General features: G+C 46.4%; 1 protein-coding gene across 32 annotated transcripts in view; it reads left to right on the top strand.

Moving 5' to 3' along the window:
* KCNMA1 (potassium channel, calcium activated large conductance subfamily M alpha, member 1) overlaps positions 1 to 24625 on the top strand; it is a 697075-nt gene that overhangs the window by 343859 nt on the left and 328591 nt on the right. For all 32 annotated transcript variants that reach the window (XM_014538327.1, XM_005864642.2, XM_014538330.1 and 29 more), the window contains exon 3: positions 3314 to 3375. In XM_014538327.1, coding sequence (XP_014393813.1) covers positions 3314 to 3375 — 62 coding nt within the window. The remainder of the gene's footprint in view (positions 1 to 3313; positions 3376 to 24625) is intronic.

A 24625-nucleotide genomic window follows, 5' to 3' on the forward strand; every position in this document is an offset into this window, starting at 1 on the left:
GAGAGAGAGAGAGAGAGAGAGAGAGAGAGAGAGAGAGATATCCTTTGTTAGGCCTGTAGAAGATGAATCTCTATTGGTTTCCTGTCTTCATGGCCAAATCCATAGGGTTAATGTATTTTCTGCAGCACTTGGATCCAGGCTGACAATGTGATCACGCCTGACATGATCAAGAGGCATTTATCAAGTTTAAAAATCACATGCACACCCTCTGGCTGGGTGGCTCAGTTGGTTAGAGCATCGTTCCGTTCACCAAAATGTCACGGGTTTGATCCCTGGTTGGAGCACATGTGGAAGGCAACCCATTGATGTGTCTCTCTCTTTTCCATGTTTCTCTATCTCTTCCCCTCCCCCCTCTCTTCCATTCTCTCTAAAAATCAATGGAAAAATGTCCTCGGGTGAGGATTCACAAACAAACAAAAATAATCACATGCACAGTTGTTTCAGTACGGAGAACAGACGCTCTGTCCACCTATGGTTTCATGCCTGGGGGCAGGCGGGGGGCGGTGGGAACTGGGACCTCCTGGAGAGGGAGGGAGCCTTCCAGCTGAGCTTTAGGAGCTGAGCACAGGTCCCCTCAGCAGCAGCCTCAGTCCCTGGAGACTTGGAGGCCACGTGTCTCCTGGACTTCTTCCCTTCTTGCCTTATCAGGGAGAGGCTGATATGTGAGTTTGCATCTTAAGAGAGTAGGAGTCCTTCCCTCCTGTCACTGGCTGATTTGCTCAAAGGAGCTGCACATCATTTCCCACAGCAGAGGCCGGTCGAGGGGAGCTGGGAGAAAGTAGTGTCAGCTGCTTTGACCACTCAAGCCTGGGGAATCATCGCCATTGCAGGAGAGCGATGCTGAGCTCATTTCAGAACGATGTAGATGCCTTCTGCAAGGACTTCTTTCCTATTCTTTCCCCTTTCCTGTTTCTCCTCCTCTCCTCTTCCCTCCTCCCCTGCCCCACCTTGCCTTTCTTCTTCTTTCTTCTCCAGATTTTAATGGAATGAGCCCGTGTCCCCAGCTTGGCCAAAGCTCAGCATTCACACGCACAGGCACACACACACACACACACATGCAGCCAGATTGACAGGGGTGAGCCTTGAATCAGCTGTTCATGAATGAAGCAGAGGTCCTGCCCCTCTGTGCTGGCCACGCCCCTTCTCTCTGAGGCATTCTGAGAATGAGGTCAGAGCCAGGATCTAATGGCTTGTGTCTCAGAAAAAGCAGCACAGGTCAGAATTCATCTTCAGCTATTTGTTTTGCTGCCTCATTCAGCTCATAGAGGGGAAAGCAGAGGGTTGTTCATGGTTTTTGTTTTGTTCCTGTGCAGAACTTTGCAAGGAATGAGTGAGTGAGTGAGTGAGTGAGTGAGTGAGTGAGAGGGGAGCGGCTCAGGTGGCTGCCAGGGCCTTTGCGCCGGCTCCATGGTAATTACTGACAGACTGCAGGAGTTTCCTTGGATCAACTGGGACATGTTTTCGTTTTTAAAACAAAATGGAAAAATAAAATAGGCCCCGGTGGTGTCTTAACACTTCCTCTCATGAGGAGAATTTATCAGGTGCTGTGGAACCACATAGTCCCTTTACAGGGTCCAGTTGTTTTAACCATCAGCTTTGACATATGGAGCTCACCCTCCCTCCCTGTAGCTCCATGGAGTTTTGCAGGGTTCTAAATGAATATGCAGATTTCATTTCTGTCAGCCACTGTGGTGCACACCCAAGTACAGAAATGTGTGAACGATATTCTCTCTCTCTCTCCCTCGCTCTCTCTCTCTCTCACACACACACACACATGGCTTGATTCTTACCTAGTCTTTACATAAACTGGGTTTTATCTCTATGCACCAGCCAATGCCAGAGGGATGTTCATAGATGCTCTGAGGAGACTGACACTTCTAACCCCTTCCACCCTTCTCCCCCTGCAGTTCCTGTAGGAGATTAGCAGGTCTGAAAGGGAGCTGTTGCCCCTGGCATCTTATGTGGTGGTGGGGGTTACTTTTTGTTCTCAAGATTAACCATTGGTTCCTAGCGTCTGTTTTATTTTTGAACATCCTTCCGGTTGAACCAGGACTCTCCTCCGTGAAAGATCAAATAAACAAATGAGAATGTGGAGTGAGCAGAGAGGCGTCCGTATCAGCCCGATCTGCTACATATTCATTTGATGGACTTTGGTGTGACAGGTATCCTCGGAAGGGGATGCTGCGCTGTCTTTTCTATCAAAGGCGATTACCTTTGAGTGAAGAGTGTGAAGGAGAACAAGGATTGCCATGTAGCCGGCCTCACGTACGAGCTTAAACGGTTTCCAAAATACTTAGATCTGTCCCCCCACTCCCTCCCCCATGGATATCTGTACAAGCAGCAAATTTGTACCCCTCCCGCATTTTATTATGAGTTTATTGAAATAAGTACAACTTGAGAGCAGCATTATAGGATCATCTCTACCTAAAGGGATTGACTACTTTGCCCAGATGAACTGTTAGGTTCTGAAAAGACAAAGCTATAGCTAGACGTTCCTGGCTTCTGGGAATGAGTGGGAAAGAGAAGACGTGTGTGGTCCTAGAAATAATTGGACCTTTTAAAAAATTGCGTATTGAATTTATTGGGGTGACATTGGATAATGGAATGATATGGGTTTCAAGTATACAGTTCTGTAATACATCATCTGTATATTGTATTGTGTGTTCGCCACCCAAAGTCAAGTCCAACTTTCTGTTTTTCAATTGGTATTTCTTGTACAGAAACAGAAAGTGAATTCGTGGTTGTCTAGGGCTTGGCTAGCAAAGGAGGATTAACAGGCACGAGGCATCTTAGTGAGACTATGGTGATGGTTGCAGAACTTGGTATAATTATTCAAAGTCATTGACTGAATTATACATTTAAAATGGGTGAATTTTATGGTAGTATGTAAATTCCACCTCATTAAAGCGGCTAAAAATTGATATTCCTGTATTTAAGTTCTCTTGGGGCCTAACTTGCATATAATATGAAACATTGTATCACCCCCAATTTTTACCTGCTCTTTTCCCACTGAAGTGTGTGTCTTCACTTTGGTGGCGGAGAAGATTCACCCTGAGATTACAGGGCCAGATACAAACCCCGGGCATTAGGATATTAGAGTCTGCCCTGACCCCTGTTGGCCAGCAGTGAGGTTGCTGCCCACTGCCTGGTAAGGAGCCAACATAAGGGGAGAGAAGGGATAGGTTTCCAGGCAGGCCCCAGAAAGCACCTGGCACCAAATTTCCGAGCTGCGGCTACATGTGTCATAAAATTAAAAAGTAAAATCCCAGTGTTGTTCCGCCCTTAAGTTACGCATTTCTCTCTTGTTTTGCAGGTTGTCTTAGTCTTTGCTCTCAGCATTGGTGCACTTGTAATATACTTCATAGATTCGTCAAAGTGAGTATTCAAATCTGTTGTCTTGCCCTGTTTTCCTGACACAATTGTGAGTCCTTATTTACATCGATCAATGAGTTGCTTTAGCATCAACCTTCGCAAGCGCCTCCTGAGTGTGGAAGACTTTTAGAGGCAGGCGGGGCTGTGGGTGCTGATTTTCTGAATGGGAAGCAAGTTCTCCCAAGGAAGAACTCTGCTGGCTAAGACGGGGAGGGTGGGGTATCGGAGTGCTGGGTATTGTTTATGTGTAAGTAACTGTTTCCCGAGTATTTGCACTGAAGAGGCCAAGAGGGTCGGAGAGTTTTGTGCATTTGCAAACTCTGGGAAGTTTAAGTGTCCAACTGGCCAGGGTCTGAGCCATTCTTGCCATGGTGGTTGGGCTCTTTGCTCGTTAGGGTTTCAATGCTTTAATCTTATTTGAGGTCAGTTAGAAAGCGTGATACTGTCCTTTGTACCTGCCAACCAAATACTCAGCTGAAGCATCGCTCGCTGGTGCTTCTTGACTCGAGAAGGAAGGAGATGGGACAGAGTTCATGATGACTCCCAGAGGTGGAGACCAGGGCCATCTGAGAATTCCTAGAGTGGACACTCACACAGACCCTCGGGTGCCAGCTGAGTGGACTGGTGCTTCAGGGTGAGCCCGGGGTGAGGTCTGTGCCACAGATGGCTCAGGCTTTGTAGGAGGCAGGAGAGGTCGCCGAGCGGAGCTGCCAGGTGGTGGCCAGTTCTGCCCTGGTCCCTGCAGGCGTCACCCTGGTGCATCATCTGTTCCAGGGATTCTGTTGCAATCCTGACGCTGACAGCATCTGGGAAACTGGAGCTGAGCGGGTCTGGCCGGCCTGTCTGTGGTGACATGAGCTGGACACTGGACAGTGGCTTTGAGCTCTTTGCCTGTGTTTTTCACTGTGAGAGTGTTTGTGTCTCCTTGAACCCTGTCCCTGGTATGGCTGCACATGAGCATCTGAGCCCAGGAAACCCGCTCAATGCCCCTGTTGGCAGACTCTTGTGTGTCTGAATTCTGAGCTTAACGTTCTTTCACTGAGGCTCGGGATGGTGCTATTTCGTGTCCGCCTAAACTCTGAATTTCTCAGAGGCATCTGGTCACCAGCCAGAGGATTTTGTGACTGGAATGCCAAGGCCAAAATATCATGTTAGGGAAGATAAAGAAAACACCAGCTCCAATCACCTGTCTCTGGGGACCAGCCACGTCCGACAATCTGAGGTGGTTCAGCCTTCCCCACGCACCAGCAGGGCTGCCCTGGCCCAGCTCAGGGTGAGGGTCCTTTAAACTTTCTCAGGAGAGGAGATCCCACACGCTCCTCCGGCAGCTCGCCCTGGCCAAGAAAAAGAAGACGAGCTTTTCAGTCTGGAAAACTCCAAGTGGCATGTCATTGAAGGTAAGCCCCTTGCAAATATCTCCTCTTCATCATTCTGACCATGATTGAATTGAAGCAAAGATCTCTAAAGCCATCGGTCTTATTTCTCCATTCTCTCCCCAGGCACATCCTGGGGGGTGCATCCCCTGCCAGTTTCCATGCCAGGGCTCCAGAAATGGGTTTGGGCATGCAGTCTGTGTGCCCCAGACAGAGCAAGCCCTGATGTGGAGGTGAGTGTGGCTGTCGTTAGAAGGACAGATGCCTCGGCCCCTTCTTTCCTTTGCCTCTCTTCTTGCTCCTCTGTATTTCTGTTAAAATAAAAAGCTCTTGCTGGATGGGTCTGAATTGTGTCTTTTTTTACAGCATCTACCGTGAGGCAGCCGTTTGTACTTAGATCCTGGTGGACTACCACAGGCAAGACCCCCTCCTTGGCGCCCCGCACTACCGCAGGGCCCTTTGGACTTTGTTCTGGTTCTGCTAAGCCCTGGGAAGCTGGCATTGGGGGTCGTCTCTGGTTCTGGTTCTGCAGAGAGTCTATGCCAAGAATGGACCTTCCATTCTGTTCTCAGCTTTTCCTAGCAAAGTGCCAACAATCCTGAACCAAGACTGTCCTCACTCTCCCTGGGGACTGTTCTGGCCGCATCCTAAACTCGGTCTTTCCTCTCTGTCACTAGACTGTGTGGTTTGGCAGAGAGGGACTCTGTACATTGGAAGACCTGATGTTTATGTCGCCCTTTCTGCTTTTCATTTGCATCTTTTCCTTTGGTGCTGGAACCATACCCCAAGGTTCTGTCCCAGGGGTGACCTGATCGGCATAGTCAGTACCAAGGAGTCTGCCATCTTTCTGGGGACAGCCGGCAAGCATGCTCAGTTAAGTAAGGAGAGGAATTAAAACAGACTTTGTAAGATAACCTTTATGATAAGTCTAAAGGTTCAGGAATAAAAAAATAATCTATTAAAATAACTATCATCAAGCAAAGTAGACAAGATAAAGTGAGATTCTATCCACACATAAAAAGCAAACGGAAACTAGGTAAGAAAGCAGGCTGTAAATTCTTAATATCCATCTCTTTTTCATTCAAAACTGTCATCAGTTTTACCCTGTGATGGTTTTGCTGGCCATTGGAAAGAAATGGGCATCTTGGAAAGAAATCTTTAAACTTCTCTTAGAATTTATACGAAATCATTATCCTGGAAAAAAGAAGTGTACAGTATTCTTCAGATGAATTTTAGTTGGTATTTATACCCTTCAAATGAATAAATAACTTAAAAGACAATCAATCTATAGGCCTTCCCTTGCGTGAACCTAACTGGGCAGACATTGTCAGTCAAATGGCTTGTTTCAGTGAATTTTAACCAGAGCTGGCCTCCCCCCGATGGTGGGGAATACACTGACAACACAAGTTCAAGGTGTGAGGCTCTGCAGGTTCAGTGTCTAGACAGGCCAGTTCAGGTTGCACGAGAGGACAGGTGGGCTGGGTGGTTATTCTACTTCTGTGTGGCAGCAGGGGAGGCCGGCACTTCTGAAAAGTGCCATAGTTGAAGGGCGCATGATCTTTTTAACCTTTCGCTGCTCATTTGGCTATCAAGAGGCTGTGGGTACATTATTTCCAGATATAGTCTCAACTACGTGTTTTTTTTTCTTTTCCGTCGCTAGGCCAAGGTGATCCCTGAGCAGTTCTTTTGCTCTTAAGGCTTTGAGAAGCCCTTCCTTGGGTATTACTTTTCCCGGTGATCACCAGAGAGGAATCGCATGGGCAGCTTCAAGTGGTTGCTGTGAGCTAAGACAGGCTGTCCTCACGACTCCTGGAGTTGAAAGCCAATGAGAATTACCTTAAATTGTGTTAAAATTATGCTCCCACCCAAGGAGAGGAGGCTGTTCCACCAAATCTTTGGATAGACATCAGTGTCAATTCCTTAACAGACACAGAGATGCATTAAGCCCGCCACACACAGCAATCCCACCCCCGAGAAGGTACCCCTCAGTTAGCCACAGAAGACAGTTATAGTCCAAAAGAAAATAACTCCATTTCTTTTTTAAAAAATATATTTTTTATTAATTTCAGAGAGGAAAGGAGAGGGAGAGATAGAAACATCAATGAGAGAGAATCATTGATTGGCTGCCTCCTGCAAGCCCCCCACTGAGGATCAAGCCTGAAACCCGGACATGTGCCCTGACTGGTAATCAAACCATGACCTCCTGGTTCATAGGTCGATGCTCAACCACTGAGCAACACCAGCCAGGCAGGAACTCCATTTCTTTTCCATTCTTTTTAAAGGTGCTGTGCCTGTTTAAGGCACATCTCACTCCAACTCCTAATTCTGATGTCTCTTGTTGTTTACGCCAACACTTTCTTCTCACACACTCTGCTATTCGGAGAAGCAAAGATTTTTTTTAAAAAATGTACAGTAAGTAAGAAACAATTAAAAAAACAAAAGTGCCTTGGATGTCCTGTGGGTGATGATGTCATCATGGCTGATTCAACCCTGTCAGTTTCCTCCCTTTGACATAAGAACAGTGATTCTTCCCTAATAGATAAGGGAACAGAAAGCCCCAAGATGTCAGTGTGAGTGCAGGCTTCATGGCTTGCATAATGCAGCAGTTCCTGCTGCTTCTAGAATTTCAAGAGGAAGTTGGAAGAGAGAACGGCTCAGGGCCCTGGGAATTTGCCCTTTTCCAGGGGCATTCTGGGAAAGGATGACTCACCTGTGAATATATTTATTCCTTTGATTCATGTTTAAACTCTGCTACTTTTTAGGCTGTAGTTATGTGGATTATGAATATTTAATATTGCGTATACTGAAAATGAAGGTCAGATCCTGCTTACGTGACTTCAATGCTGACTCCTGTCTATGCAAGGCAAGCTGCCTGCTGTTAGCAGAGTAAAGCTGAAAGGTTACACATTGTTAAAAATCTCCTTAATGACTTTATTTGCTCCAGAATGGCTGGTCCGCAGTGGGGGGCTACTTTCCTGTTTCTCTGTTGGCTTCTGCTATCTTCTCTTGGCTTCTGGTATCTCCTCTTGGCTTCTGGTAGGGGCGGCTTTTTGGGATGTGGCCGTAAGGAGGGGGGAGCGAACAGTACCCCCAGGCTTGGAGAGCGATCTCATGTAAGGGCTGGATGCCAGGGTAACAGCGGGATTACGATGTGAAAATGGCCTTGCCCTAGTCTTGAAAAGTTTACGTTTGTATTCAGTAATTCATTCATTTGGTATCCATTCATTCACTTGAAACATCTTCAGAGTGATAATGCTGAGTATTTTCCACATGGTAAAAGTGGTATGGTTAGTTATGGTCAAGGAAAACTGTTTTTAAGATTGCAATAGAACATGACCTGACTGTGTTTATGGTCTCTGGAAATAAAACTGGTCCCACTGATGTAAGAGGGATACCCAGAGCTTTAGCAGAAGTGACCAGTCACCCAACTGCTTACCTGCCCCGTCTTCACAGGCCAGGCCTCTCATCCCTCAGCCAAGACATCCTCCTCAGGAGGGAAGGGAGGGGCTGGGTTGGAGGGAACTACATTCGCTGATCATGCGCTTTGTATGGAGTCTAGTGCTAAGCACTTTAAGATAAATAGCACAAGCAGTCCTATCAGAGTCTTCTAACTACATCATAGAGGAGGTATTACAGCATTCCCACTTACAGCTGAGGCCGAAGTTGCAATGTTTACTCCAAACCACGTACCTAAGAAATTGTGGAGCCGCGGTTTGAATCCAGCATGTCTCAAAGCATCGCTCTTCCATGTCAAGAAGTGAAATTCCAGGCTGCGGAAGCGACTAAATGGTTTTAATGAGGAGCTGCAAGAATGCGAGGTCCCTTAGCCTCATACCCCTCCCAGCCCCGCCCCTTCCAGTCACCTGTCTTGTTTGCCCTCTCGTTCTCCATCTCCCCACTTCTCAACTTTGGGGCCACGTTTAAAAGTCAGCAGTGCTGATGAGGGTCCTATGACAGCTTTCTCCCTACGACATGGGAAGTGTGGGACAGATCCCTGGGACATGTGCTGTCTGATGTCTCTTTGGACCTTGATCTGTTTCTTCCAAATTTGGTTTCCTAAGACTATTTTCTCTTCTTTCGCAGGGAGTAGCAGCATTTTGTGCTGGACTGGGGTCAGGTTAGCAGAGAACAAGGAAGGATGTTGTTTCTCCGGGGCTCTTCCCGCTGAAGGGATTCTTCCTCAGCAGAAAGACCCTTTGCCCTCCCCGCTTGCCTAGTTCTCTGTGACAGAAATTGCCACGCTAACAGAGATAACGGCAGAGGCCCTGCTTCCCATTAGATGATTGTGTCTCACTAGAGAGTCGCAGAATGTAGGTAGCTCTTCATTGTGTGCCTAGACAATTAGTGTTGTCAAACCAATGGACTCCAGGAAAGTGTGGCCCCAAAGATGTTTCCATGGAGGTCTTTAAACGATTTTTAGGTGTCTGGCTTCCTCCTCCAGGTTTGTTCTTAGTAACTGTGCACACAGGGGTTGACATAGCGCCTCCCACATGCCCACCCTCCGGGCAGGCACCCGGCAGAGCTGACTTACTGTACAGTGAACGCTCCTGTAACTGTCCCCATTCGCACACCCCTCGCCCCGCAGCATGAACAGCTGGGCAGCCCAAGGCAGAGAGGAGGCTCTGTACCCAGCTCCTTTATGGAACTGGGCCCTTCGAGGTAGGATTCTGAGAAATTTGCTTCAGCTCTCCGCCTTCTTCTCTGTTTTGAGAAGCCATGGCCAGCATTTAACCTTTGTCGAGGAAATCAACAGGAATCGCTGTGTGTGTAAAACATCTCCCTATTCTTTTTTTTTCCTTTTTAAATACGCCCCCCAATTTTCTTCCTCTCTTTCTGACATTTTTATTGCTGGGCTTTGGTTCGGAAAATTACGGGTAGGGGAAGTTCAAGGGCAGGATGTGCAGAGCAGCAATGCACATCTGTGAAGGGAACACAACAGGAGAGCCAGCAGCTGTTGAAAGAATGGGGTGTCAGGTGGTGGAGGAGCTGAGCATGCTGGAGGGAGGCGGAGGGGGAGACGCCTTAGGGGCAACGAGGCTGTAAATAACTCCCAATGGGAAGTCCTTGTTCCCTTTCAGAATTTAACCTCTAATGGCAACAATTGATCCTCTGACATGGGAGAGACCCTCACCCAACTGTTCTACCTCCTCTAGTTTTCCAAATTGCCTCTCTCATCAGTTGGGTATAAACGTGAAGAGAAGATGGGTGGAGAACATGCCAAGCGGGTAAGCGCTCTCCCTCCTTCCCCTCCACACTTTGAGGGGCTCTCTGCTTCCCCACTTGCTTCACATTGTGATAGATAGGCATTTCCTGCTTATCTTTGATGTTTCCTTGGAACAAATCAGGGACTATGTTAGGAATAGAGGGAGGATGGAGCTGGACCTCCCAGGTTTGCTGCAAAAGGCAACTTTAGGATAAAATGTTAGAACTGGAAGAGGTGTCAGAGTCCACCTGGTGTCACCGTTCTCTGGCCTCATCATCATCTCCTATGGGATGAGGACTAAGTGACCTGCTCAAGGTCACCCCAGTAGCCAGGGGCAGGGTTAGAGCCGGAAGTTGGAGTCAGAGCACTGCCTTCTCAGCCCAGGCCCCTTTCTACTTCATCTTTTGTTGTTGTTTCTCGCTACAAAATAAATAATGGACAAAGATGTGACAATGAGTATTATCCATTGAATAGTGAAGGAAATCATGACCTTTTATGACAGTTCCGGAGTTTCATGCTGTTATCATGGGGGAACTTCGGGGCCATGGAGAATAGCGATCATCTCAGGTGGAATTAATCAAAACTGGCCGGGTGGCTGCTTGGGAAAACTTTAGTTCATCCCTTAGCAAGGGGCCTTGGATTCCCTGATTTCATGATTTCTGCTACTCCTTCCTCCATCCCTCCCCCCTACTATTTCAGAGGGAGAAGTAAGAGTTCACCTCTGTTGTAGAAGGCTAACAAGGCTGAACATATTCGTATGGCCTGTTTGGAATTATTATGCAAAACCTTTGAAGATTTTTGCCCAATTGCTTATTTGTTTATCTTGTAAAAACACTATCTGATAACTATAAATCATATCTACTGTAGTTTTGAAAATTAGAATGAATTATTTCTTCTCATCTCCAGAATTTAAAAAGAAAGCTTTAAATGAGCTGTCACTGTCTTAGCCTCTTGTTTCTTTTAAAAAAATGATTACTTCCACCTGGCTGGTATGGCTCAGTTGGTTGAGCATGGTCCCATGCGCCAAAAGGTCACAAGTTAGATTCCAGGCCAGGGCACATGCCCAGATTGCAGGCTCCATCCCCAGTAGGGTGTGTGCAGGAGGCAGCCCATCCATGTCTCTCTCTCTCTCTCTCTCTCTCTCTCTCTCTCTCTCTCTTCCTTCCTCCCTCCCTCCCTTCTCTCCCTCCCTTCATCCCTTTCCCTTCCTCTCTCTGTCTAAAATAAACCCCAACACTATATAAAACATATTTAAAAAAATAAAAAAATGATTACTTCAGGGCAAATGAAGAGAATGCATCCCCTTGCAGACCCAGCTAGTTAGTTGTCTTTTCTAAACTAGCAGGTGTTTAACCCACAAGAGGTATGCGAGGGCTGCATCTTCTCCCGCTGCACAGCCCAGTCCTTTACCTGAAGTCACAGCCAGGCGAGCCTTCATCTGCTGAGAGACCAGGTGGGAGCCAGCTGGAGAGACAGGAGCTCAGAGTCCGTTAATGGAAACACAAGGGCAGAGCTCATGCTTAACACAGCCATGGTGCCGAGGTACGGGCTCAACTATTACGGCTTCCACATGGGATTTATGGGCTGCAGACAGGAGTGGAACTGTGACCTCTGTCTCTGCTTTTATCCCCTTGTCCTTCCTCCTGTCAGCCTGACAAGCTGCCGCTTTGGGGAGACCCTGGTCAGTGATGAGTCATTTGTGGTTTAGAAATAGAGTCCTTGCAGCAAGGATGCCCTTGGGACTTTCTGATGCATAAGTCACTGTTCCCAGAACTTGGGAGGTGGGAATGTGTGTGTGTGTGTGTGTGTGTGTGTTGTGGGCAATCCTCTCCTACCTATAAACCAATGGGAAAGCATAGCATGAAGGGACTGGCACCTGTCTCATCATCACAACAGGGATGACACTGAGAGCTGTGTACATGTGCTCTCACTAACAGGTAACAGACTCCGTTAGGTACAGGCTTGTGTGCAAGGCATGTTGCTAGGTTTGGGGGATTTTATATACAATGTAGAAGACTGGCTCTTTTCCATTGAGAATATATATATTTTACAAGGATCAGGGATGTCCAGACAAAAATATAGGAAAAATAAGGTAATAAAACAAGGTAACAAGTGAAATATATAATCAATGACTAACAGGAGCATTGTAAATTATAAGTGCTGGAGGTTGAGAAGCTGAAAAGATAGCTGGATGTTTATGGAGAATTTTGCTCTGGGGAGGTTTTGAGTTGAGGAGACAGAAAACCCAGTCTCCCCCGGGTCTAGGCTCCACAGTGGGTCTGCCATGACAGCCTGCACTCGGCCTCTTGGCTGACATTTTTGGTTTGTGCCGAGTCCAGAAGAAGCCTGACTGGAAGCCCTACTGCGGTTAAGGATTGAGAATGCTTCGAGGACAGCAGAACAGTCAGAAAAGCAGACTGTCTCTGGTGGTGATGCTCCTCTTCTCCATATGCACATGATGAAAACCTTCGGAAATTTCCAGAAGGGGCCGAGTGGAAGAAAGCCGCCCCATCTTTTTGATACTTCAGCCAGCAGGCATTATGCCTTTCAGGGGCCTGGCTTATGAGCTTGCCACACGCAGAGCATCCAGGGATGTGGAGGGAGGAAAGCCGTGGTGGGTGAGGCTGTGCCGTCCACAAAGCCCACAGCCCGGCCTGAGCTGTTTGTCTGGAGCCGGCGTGAGCCTGGAGGGCCCACTGGGATTTTCATGAGCTCCGTGTGCCTTCTGGGTTCCTTTCTCATAAAGAATATGAACAGTTTATCTTATGGCTGTGTTTGTATAAAGATGAATATAATCCAGGCTGGATTCATTATTACATATTCATTGTTATTACAGTGACTTTTCTCTTCTGATTTTAAACAAATTAAAATGAAGACGTTTTCCTGGGCGGGACCCGGCACCGTGCCTGCCATGCCTGGTGGAGAAGTTGGTGCTGTCCCCTCCTTGCCTGTCAGCCCCGTTCGTCTGGAAGTTTTCGCAGATGAGAAAACATGCCAGAGACAGATGCCTCCCACCACACCGTCCCCGTGCCGTCTTACAAAAATAAAAATAAACGTTTCATTGCAAACCACGCCTTATGCCTCGGCTTTGGGAAATACTAGCTTCTGCAACCCAACATTTTCCATAATGGCACCAGTGGATATGTCCACAATGAAAACACAAACACCTAATCATGTTGCCTTTCTGCCCAGTTTTTAGGAAACATGTGCTTTGTCTACTCTTATATGTGAATATGAACCTGGTCTCCTTAGGAGATCGGTTCCCTGAGAATACCACTGTAAAAATAGCATTTCCTATTTCTGAGGTTTGCACACTCCAGTAGGCAGAGGCAGACGGATGTGAGAAAGAGGGGAGCAGGTCCGGGGAGGCCTGGGGTGAGTGGAGAGCTCAGCGCCTCCTGATGTGCCCCTGGGTCCAGGGGATTGGGCCCAGCAGTAATGCAGACTCTTGCAATCAAATCTGCCCTCGTTCCAAAGAAAAGAAAGGAAGCTGGGCTGTATGTCGAATCTCCAGTTCTAAAATGTTCCCCAGGACTCTGAAACTTTTAAAGTGCTCTCAAGCCAACCAAAACACCGCTGCGGTCCACATTTGGGCCTCCCGTTTGCAGTCTCTGTTTTAAACTGTGTCTCTTTCTGGTCTTGAATTAGCTCTGCTCCCTGGGTGCCAGAAAATGTCCTTAATTCTTCTTGGTCTCCTGTCTCCCCCAAAGGGCCCCTTCTCTCTCTACGATGAGAGACCTTGGCCTCTAGTTGCTCTGTTTCCAGTGGAACACACTTTCAAAGGCTGCTCAAGTTGGTGTCCACTTTTCTCTGGGCAGATACTGTATGTCACAGCAATAAATCACCCACAACTTACTGTAAATCCCCAGAGCTGCATAGCACAGACTCTACGTCATCCCTGAAAAAAACGTGGCGAGGACCTCATAAACATACACTCTGTTTGTTTAAGAGCTGCGAGCGCTTTTTAAACATGGTTGCTAGGTGCACAAGAGTGTATTTTCCAGGACATAAATGGAAGCGAACATAACCCCCTTAAATTGTCAGATTCTTTCTGAGAAACTAGGCCCAAAGCTGTCTGCTCTGCCATTGTGTTGACTTGACCAAAACAGAGTTGTGACACTAAGCGTGTAAGTGTTGACAATTGCTCAAGACTGTCTTCTGACTTACTTGGCTATACGGACACATGGTGTGAAACTGGGTTAATTTCTGGCATGTGTGGCTGGGAAGGCATGGGCTAACGCAGATAAAGCCTGGCTGTGGACTTCGTCAACCTTAAAGTTTGCAATTTGCTGGGCATTAGGGTCAACACATACTCATTCGATTCTCGTGTTGTGGCCCCTTCAGAAACAACATTGGAAGCACCTCTGGACCTTTCTTCCCAGATATGGTCCCAAATCTCAGCTCCATCCACACCTCCCAGCCTTCCACTTTTTTACATGGAAACTTGGCGGTTCATGTTAGAGCAGCGTTCGCTGTGCTTGGGTACAGAGTCTAGAGCAGCGGTTCTCAACCTGTGGGTCACGACCCCTTTGGGGGTCGAACGGCCCTTTCACAGGGGTCGCCTAAGACCATCGGAAAACACATATATAATTACATATTGTTTTTGTGATTAATCACTATGCTTTAATTATGTTCAATTTGTAACAATGAAATTGGGGGTCACCACAACATGAGGAACTGTATTAAAGGGTCGCGGCATTAGGAAGGTTGAGAACCACTGGTCTAGAGCTTAGGTATTGTCAGAGCTGGGAAAAAGGTGATTGCTTTATTAAGACAACCCAGAATGACCCAGGTCCCAGCTGTTTCATCATCTGGTTTCTGAATGGAAAACACTCATCCCCCCTTTCAGCTGTCATGATTCCCTCAGGGAGAAATGGTGGGCGTGGCTCCAGGGCCTGCCTGCCTGTGAGATGCTGGAATCTACTGAAGGCACATGTCCTTCGGCCCCATGTTCCTCTTCACGCCCAGACAGAGAACCCATCTCTTCCCTCGAGAGCTGGTGTCTTCACCTCTCCCCGCACCACACACACCAAAGATGCTCAGCATCCAGTGTGAGACCCACTGCATGTGATGTTGAAGCCCTGGAGGGAATTGTCAGGACGGGATGGAGAGAAATGGGAACGCGCTGATGCTCTTAGACGACTCCACCTGGCACTGCTTTTTCCTGCAGCAGCACGAGGAAGTGGGTGAGGAGCGCAGTAAGGATTTTCCCTCGTCAGGATGGCATGACCAAGCATCAGCAGGCAAGGTCTGAAGGAGCAGCATTAATAACTGTGAGGCGTGTGCTCCGGGCGGCCGGACAGCCCGTCAGTGCCTTGGAGAACACTTCGTTATCGAGTGTGGGGGGACCCTGGGGGGTTCGCCAGGAGGGGCATTTGGTGGCTGCCTCCGTGTGCATGCTTGGCTGAGGCACCAGTGAGTAAGAATTGGAAGCTACAGCAAGGAAAACTGTAGCAGGCGATGAGTGTGGATCACCAGGTGCAATGGTGGTGCTTCTTTTGTGGGACTGGCACCCCTTTGGGAATTTGATGAGGCTGTAGGGATTTTGCTGGTCAGGGAGCCTGATATTGTCTGTGGACACCAAGCTAAGGATTCCTGCTGGGTAGGGCTGTTCACCTGCTCCTTCCTGTTTCTTTTGCCATGAAGATCAAATGGCAGACAGAGGGCAGTCTCCACAGGGCCAGGAGCCAGCCCCCTCCTGCTACAAAGCACTGCAGTGTGTTTTCTCTCCTTGGGCAGGCGCCCCCTTTCCCAACTGCTTTTGCAACCTTGAACGTGCGGGGGCGGTGCCGGTGAAACTAGGGAAGGGCGGTCCCATGCTTCCCAGCTAGTCCTTTAGTTCCAGGCAACACTGAACGCATGTGGGGTGAGAGGGGTCCCTAGGGCAGAGCCCGGACACGCTTAGGTTCCTTCTCCTAACACTGCGGGTCAGCACCTGTTTTTAAGGGAAGATTTCCTCCTTAGGCTGCAAAGCAGGGATGCCAGTCATCTCCAGCCGAAATCCCATCCAAGATCCATCTGGGGCACCAGGACCCGGGCACTATTGGGCTGCCCAGACAGGTGCCGGCAGCTGCCACTTCTCCTGAGGGCTGTGTCTTACCCACAGCTGGAGAGTCACTGGGGACCTCTGTGGGCTCCTCCTGCCAGGCTTCACAGCAGCTTGACAGAAAACAGAAGAGCGGCTTCGGAGGAAGCCCGTCTCCTGGAAGCCCTGTCCCTTAGATGTCTTCCTGTCCACACCTGTCTCCAAGCCAGCCGGCTGTGACAGTTTAATTGGTGAGCGGAAGGCGGGGCAGGGAGAAGCAGGCAGGGGCGAGTGGCATCCGGGAAGAAGGAGACTCCCCTGAGATGAGCAAGGAGAACGTGACAGACTGACAGACGGGCTGAGAGGCTGCGCAGAGGCAGGTCCTGACCCAGGCTTGCGGAGAGCGCTGGCTGGCTGAAGAGAACCCGTCTCCAGCTGCCCCAGCTGCCTCCTTCCCAGCTGCCTCCTTCCAGCTGATTCCTTCCAGCTGACTCCTTCCCCAGCCAGTGTGTGCACTGGGCACTGAGGGACCATGAGATGGGCTGGAGGCTGGGGCCTGGATGGGAGTGGGTATAAAGGAAAGGCAGTGGCGCCGAGCACTTAGCAGCTGGATCTGGAACCAGACCTTCCTGGGATTGGTCCTGCCCTGTCTGTGCTTTATAGCTGTATGTCCACAGGCAAGTGAGCTAACCTGTCCAAGGTGGGAGGCCTTTACTTTGTGACATGGGTGAAGATGGTGATGAGGGACAAGGATAATACCTACCTGTGGTCCTGGGTGGAAAGGATTAGGCGATGTATGTAAACGCTCTTAGTGCAGTGCCCGGCATGAAAGTGGTCACAGAAGTATTAGATGTTGTTGTTGTCCTTTTGAGGTGGGTTTTATAAACACACTGAAGTTAAGGAATAAGACCAGGGAAGCCCACTGAGCCTGTGTTCAGAGTTTTTCTTGGGGCTCAATCACATAGACTTGGGTGCCTGCCCTCAGTTTTCAGTCATCTTGGAGGTTGACAGATACTACGTAACTCCAAGCCCCTCACCATTTTATCACGTTGTTAGACTTCCTGGTGTGGGTACCCCCCCATCCCTTCACCTCGTTACCCAAGACACCCAGGCAAAGACCTTTATCAGGCCTGACACCCCAAGGGCTTAGAGATTGCCTTCCAGAAGTGAGGGTCAAGACCACACCTGTCTCCGGGCAAAGCTAACATATTTACAGCAGAGTCAGTGAGGGGACTAGGGGGTCCTGTGAGCACAGGCCTGAGTAGCAGAGGAGAGGGAAAGCTACTCCACCGAGTCCGGGGTTTCCAGGGTGTGCCCATGTCAGCAGAATCACTTGAAAACAACGTGATTATTCATCTCCTCGGCCCCTGCGTACACTCAGGCTGGATAACTCGTCAGGCGAGCCAGCAGCTGGTAAAATGAATCTGGGCACAGGGGACAGGAAGTAAGTCACCCGGATGCCTGCTCCCCGTGTGGGTGAGCTGCCCTGGGCACTGCGGGCCTTTGATTGAACCCCATTTGCTTCCATCTCCAGGTGACCAGGACACCTCCTGTGCCCTGTTCCTTTGCAGACCAGATAGATGGGCCTACAGGTGCCCTTGGCCACTTTGGTAAGGAGAACATCTGTCTCCCTGCTCCAATTTAACTTCCTGCTGTAAGGCCTGATGAGGTCAAACCCAGAAAACAGCGAGACCGCAAGCTGGGGATAAAATGCAGGTCAGGCAGCCACCAGGCCACGCTGTCCCCTTGCCACCTGACAAATGAGACCATCTCCAGCCAGAGACAGTTGGTAATTGTGCAATCAAATTAGTGTGGATTTCAGCTTAATGAAGTGCTTAATGTCCTGAATGAGGCTGAGCCCTAATATTTAGAGAAGCAAGCGGGACCCCAGGAAAGACAAGAACAGACCTCGCTTAATGCCTGTTAGTATTAATTGTGCTTGCAAATGCAACCTTTTCAGAAATTCATCCTTCGTGTGAGGCCCGGTCCTGCTGTGTTTTTGCTACGGGTTTTTCCTGCTGGGGCTGATAAACAGGACAGTGGAAAGAAGATTTTACTGGAAATCTCTGCTGAACTGCATGTCCTAGGGCAGATCTTGTTCACGGCATCTCGGTTTTCTCAGTTGAAGAGCAAGAAACATCTTTCTCTGAAATTTCTATTTCTGTCCCTCAAAGTGACTTATTTTTTTGAGTTAAAGATTGATACTCTGGAGGCAGGTTGACCTGTGATACATCTTCCCTCTCTTACTTACTCGCTGTGTGACCTTGGAGAGAACTTAACCTCTCTGAGCCTTAGTTTCCACTACTGTAAATACGGATAATAACAATTCCTGTCCTTGGTTCTAAGAACAGTCAATGGGCTACTGCATGTAAAGCACATAGTACAGGACATGGACAGATTAGCGCTTATTAAATCCGGTTGATGTTATAAATGTGAAATTATTTTCAGGATGAATTATGCATCACTACCTTGGTATCAGGAGTTTTTATTTTCATTAAGCTGATGATTTAGCTCTCGCTTAGAGAATTACTGATGATTCAGTAATTAACTCAATAAATATTTATTGAATGGCTATTATGTGCCAGGCACTGTTTTAAGCGCTAGACACTTCCAATTGCAGTGTCAGAGGGAGACACGTTGGCAGATAAATAAGCTAATTTCAGTTGATGACCAGTGCTGGGAAGAAAATTAAGACAATAATGGGAAAAGCAGGATTTGTTAACTTTTTTGTGCTGAGAACTCCTTTGGTAGTCTAGTGAAGACCATGACTCCCTTTTCAGAATATCTATAAATGCATAATATAAAAACATTGAGTTATAAGAAACCGGGTTATATTGAAATACAGTTTTCAGAATGTACATGTGCCTATTGACTAATGCAGAGGTTCTCAACCTGTGGGTCGCGACCCCTTCACAGGGGTTACCTAAGATCATCTGAAAACACATATATAATTACATATTGTTTCTGTGATTAATCACTATGCTTTAATTATGTTCAATTTGTAACAATGAAAATACATCCTGCATATCAGGTATTTACATTACAATTCATAACAGTAGCAAAATTACAGTTATGAAATAGCAACGAAAATAATTTTATGGTTGGGGGTCACCACAACATGAGGAACTGTATTAAAGGGTCTCGGCATTAGGAAGGTTGAGAACCACTGGACTAATGCATTCTCACCAAGATCAAGCACAAGTTCTAATACAACCCTATAATTCTAAAATAGGATTAGTGTAAACGATATTTTGAGATAATCTATATCAGTGATAGTCTTATATGTAAATAGCTGGGATTTTTGTTACTAACAAAGTCAGAGGTATCACTAATACTATTCTAGTTTCTTGCCCACATTTATGGTGAAAGGAATGCTTCATTTGAGTTAGAGGTTAATAACAATAAAAATATAATTTTTCTCATCCACGTTCATAGATTCTTAATATTCCCCAAGGACCTCTTTGGAGTCTGTGGTCTCTGGGTAGGAACCCTTGGAAAAGAAAGTGACTTTTGCTGCAGGTTGAGCTGTTTTTCAGAGATGAATAATGTGATTTATGCTTTTAAAAAAGCCAATCTGGATATTTAGATTAACAGAATAGGCTTGAGAGTCCAGAAATAAACCCATACATCATAGGTGACTGATTTTGGGCAAGGATGCCAAGATCACTTAATGGGGAAAGAACAGTATTTTTAAAAAATGGTTCTGAGACAACTGGGTAGCCACAAGCAAAAGCATGAAGGCGGACCCTTAACTCATACCACATACAAAGTTAACTCAAAATGGACCTAAGTGGAAGAGCAGACACTTTTAAACTTTTAGGAGAAAACCTTTTAGGGGTAAACCTTTGTGGCATTGGATTTGGCCATTAATTTTTAGTGTGATATCAAAAGCATAAACAACGCAAAAAAATAGGTCAATTGGACTCATCAATATTTAAAACTTTTGTATTTGAAAAGGCACTATCGAAGTAGTGAAAAGAAAATCCACAGAATGGGAGAAAATGTTTGCACATCCTATGTCTGATAAGAGTCATATCTAGAATATATAAAGAGCTCTTACAGCTCAGTAACAAAAAGATAGCCAATTAAAAACTGAGCAAAGGATAAATCTTCATCAACACATGAGTTATCAGGTGAGTGCAAATAAAAACTACAATGAAATACTACTTCACACTCACTGGTATGGCTATAATAAAAATGACAGCTCATAAGGCTTGGCAAGGATGAAGATGTGGACAAATTGTAAGCCTTGTATGTTGCTGGTGGGAATGTAAAAAAGGATGCACCAGATTGAGAAGGCCAACTGACAAGTTCTTCAAAAGTTAAACATAGAATTACCATGGACATAGCTGTTCCACTCCCAAGTATATACCCACGAGAAATGAAAGCATATGTCCACTTAAAACTTGTGCTCAAATGTTCATAGCAGCATTATTCATAATAGCCCCAACGTGGAAACAATGGACAATTGGATGAACAAAGTGTGGTATATTCATGCAATGGAATATTATTTGGCCATGGATGTTCATAGCAGCGTTATTCATAAAAGCCCCAACGTGGAAACAATGAACAAAATGTGGTATATTCATGCAATGGAATATTATTTGGCCATGAAAAGGAATGCAGTACTGACACATGCCACAACATTTATGAACCTTGAACATTTTTGCTAAGTAAAAGAAGCCAGTCACACAGGAATACTCATTACCCTGTTTATATGAAATGTCCAGAATAGGCAAATATATGGAGATAGAGAATAGATTAGTGGTTGCTTCAGGTTTACAGGGGTGGGATGATGGGGCATTGATAGCTAAAGGGTATAGAGTTTCTTTTTGAGGTGATAAAAATGTTCTAAAATCGATTATAGTGATGGTTGTACAAATCTGTGAATATACTAAAAGCCATTGAATTGTAACCTTTACATGGGTGAATTGAATGGCATTTTAATTGTCATTCAATAAAAGTGTTACCAAAAAAGTCCTTCTGACTGTGATGTGGAGAATCAAGTGTGGGTTGCAAGATAAAAGCAAGGAGAATATTCAGGAGCCCGCTTCATTAGTCCCAGTTGAGAGGATGATGCCTGGGGCTGGGACGGAGGCATGGAGGCGGTGAGCACATGTGGGAGGTGGCACAGACACAGTGGGCTCTTTAGTTGAAAACAGAGAGAAATCGAGGGTGACTTCTAGGTTGTCGACCTTAATAGCAGGCATTTTCCTCCCAGAAGACCTGAGTTTCAGTTACAGTTTGTAGAAATGCTGAGAAGGGTTGGCAGAAGATCTAAGCACTACAAACTCTTTGGAGAGTTGGATTGCAAGGTGTTATCAATTTCATTGTGCCTTTTAACAAGGAAAAATACTCATTATACACACACTCACCACACCTTCACACGCATTCTTTTGCATGTGAACCAACATTCAAACCATACATTTCAGAAAGCCAAGCCAGGGGAGGAAGAATGAACCCTTAGCTTCATGACTTCTCATGTCAGTGCTAAACTTGTTCAGTGAAAATAGATCGGTGATTAGAGTAAGTAGGGAAGAATCTATTCAAGAATTTATGTATCTTAAACATGTCCATCAAGCATAACCTTCTCCCAGTCACATGTAAAAGTAGTTAAAGAAGGGAAAATGTCATTTCAGAGTCTGGGGTATTACCAAATTCTGACTATGTCAGCAAAATAATGGCTAAATTAACCATCATTTCTCCAGTCACTTGGTCCCAACTGAAGCGCAGGCTCAGCAAATTGTCAGTCCAGGCATATTAACATCTGAGTCCCTTAGTGTCCTTCTGAGGAGACAGCGTGGCTTCAGTAATGAGCAAGCTCTGGGCACTAAAGAAGTAATCCCATGGTTAATTGAGGTTGCCTGCTTCACCTCAAGCAGAAGCAAATGAAGTGGACTCTTCCTGAGCATGTAAATAGCTCTGTTGAGGGGAGTCGGGCTGTTCCACGATGTGGAACTCTCTGTGGCTTGTGTGCACATAGAAGCACAAGGCCCTGTTCCCTGGGGTGGGGGTGGAGGAAGCCTTCCCAGGAACCTTAACCTTGAGCCAGAGGGGCAGGAGTTGATGCACTCAGGGGTGCTTGGCAAAGATATGTTTCCCTCAGCGTTTTTCTCCTTTTCCTCTAGTGACCTTGGAGAAACTAATTTAACACTAGTTCTGTTAAATTAGTTGACAGAGGGTCCATTTCTAATCCTGATTGTGCCACCTTTACCAGTGTAACTCTAGGTGAGGCAGCTAGAACTCTGTGGCTCACTTTCCTCGTCCACAGAGAACAGAGTGGATTAGACGATTTGTGAAATGGTCTTCTTCACTGTAGCACTCTTGGCTGTTCTTTTAATTGGAAGAAATTCACATAGCATAAGATTAACTGTTAACCATACCAGCGTGTGTGATTCAGTAGCATTTAGTATATTCAAGATGTTATGCAACCATCACCTCTGTGTAACTCCAAGACATTTTTCTTACCCCAAAAGGAAACCCCATACTCTTTAAGTAGTCACTTTCCATCCCCACACTCTCCCTGCCCCTGGCAAGCAATGATCTGCTTCTGTCTCATTGGACCTACCTTTTCTGGATGTTTCATATAAATGGAATCACACATGTGACTTTCTGTGTCTGGCTTCCCTCACTGAGCATAAAACAGAGTGGGGCAAAAGTAGGTTTATAGATGTGAGTATGCAAAACACAGAGTTTATTCATTATTTTTTATTAATTATTATTTTTCTTGTGAACATCCATGTGGTAGCATGAATCAGTATGTAACTCCTTTTGTGGCTGAATAATACTCCATTGCATGGATAGATCACATTTTGTTCATCCATTCATCAGTTGATGGGCCTTTGGGTTGTCTCTACCTTTAGGCTATTCTGAAAATTTGTGCCCAAGTATTTGTTTGAATTTTTGTTTTTAATTCAATTCTTATATACCGAGGAGTGGAATTGCTGGATCATCTGATAATTCTGTGTTTGTTTAACTCTTGAGGAACCACTAAACTCTTTTCCACTGTAGCTGCATCACTTTACATTCCCACCAACAATCTATGAGGATTGCAGTTCGTCCACATCCTCACCCATATTTGTTATTTTCTTTTTCTTTCTTTCTTTCTTTCTTTTTTTTTTGCTTTTTTTGTTTCGCTTAGAGCCACTACAGTTTGTTTTTGATTTCTAGAGTAAAAGTAGCTCCTGGTCAGCATTTGAATCCCACCCTAGTTCATCTCAGGGGGTGTGTTCCACCTCCCACCACAGCTTTAGGGGCAGGTCAACAGAGCAACACAGCAAGAGCTCAGGCATTGGACTCCGAGTTGGGACTCACATCCAAGCCTGCCTCTTTCTAGGAGTATAACCTCGGCAAGTTAACATCTCTGAAGTCTGGTCATCCCATCTGTGTGATGGCCACGATACCGCCCTCCTCAACCCAGGGGCAAGATATGTGTAACTTTCTAGCACACGCCTGGCAGATAGTAGGCTGAGGAAATGTTTTTCCTTCTCAGTGATGAGCACCAGTAGAGGGAAAGAGATGGGTTTGAAACACGGTGCTTTTACATTTTTCTTATTATTTTTGGTATTGGGCCTTATCATAGACTGTTTTCTTTGCATTGGATTTTCTGCCAAAGCATTAAATTAATATATTTATTCAGTTTCTGTATACCCCTTGATGGGGGTGAGGGAGATGAAGCTGCCTGACAAAATTGGGAAGATAAACTGGGGTAACTCGCGACCTTGAGATTCCTCAGGGGCATGACTCACCTTTGTTTACTTTCCATTATGTCCATGGTCCGGATGGGCTTGGAGTAGTTATTGATCTTCCTGTTCCTTCCAGAACACGGCCTTCTTATCATTCTTTAAAAAAAGGAAAAAGAAAAATTATTAGCCACAAGATGCTTCATTAACTTTAGAGGAGTTGACAACTATTTATATTACTATGATATAAGCATGCCTCCCCACAGACACTTTTCAGCCACATCTCCCAGGTAACACTCATTGATAAGTCCTGGTGATATAGTGTGCATGGTGGATTGTTCTTTTCTTGGTCTCCAGAACTGAAGGTTCCCATACAGCGAGGGCTGAAGGCTACGCTCCCCTTGGGGTTTGGCCCTGGTGGTTGTGAGGGTTTTGGACAGGTGCCTTGTGAGGAGGGAGGTGCCACATGACCACAGTGGCCCAAGTTGGAGTTTCTCATCACTGAAGGTGGCTGAATAGTGGGAGAGAATGAGAAAAGCAGCGAGGGTGTTTAGGTCCGATGCCCAGTTGGCTCAGTGTGGTAGACAAGGAGATGCCTGGACTACTGATTTCGCATGCCTTCACATTGACATCCTCTACATATTTATTAAACATGTATTCAGTGTGGAGACAGCTTTGTGTGGGGGAAGAGAAGGGGGAGGAAGAAAACGATTCCAGAGGTACCTCGGAGGCCTTGGCCCCTGCCTTGGCCATTCAGAGACCATCTGTTGGTCTTTGAATTTGTCCCTACAGAGTCTTATCTCCTCACAGTGGTTTCCCAAGTTGTCTTCCTGATCATGTGTGGTAAGTACTCTTGCTGAGAATCCCAGTTTCCCATCTTGTCACATTTCTTGGGCACCTAATACATTGACACCCCTCCCCCATTTTTCAGGAAACTGACCAGTTGGCCCACCCCCTAATTCTTCTCTGG

Source organism: Myotis brandtii, unplaced genomic scaffold, assembly GCF_000412655.1.
Source record: "Myotis brandtii unplaced genomic scaffold, ASM41265v1 scaffold190, whole genome shotgun sequence".
Lineage (NCBI taxonomy): Eukaryota > Metazoa > Chordata > Mammalia > Chiroptera > Vespertilionidae > Myotis > Myotis brandtii.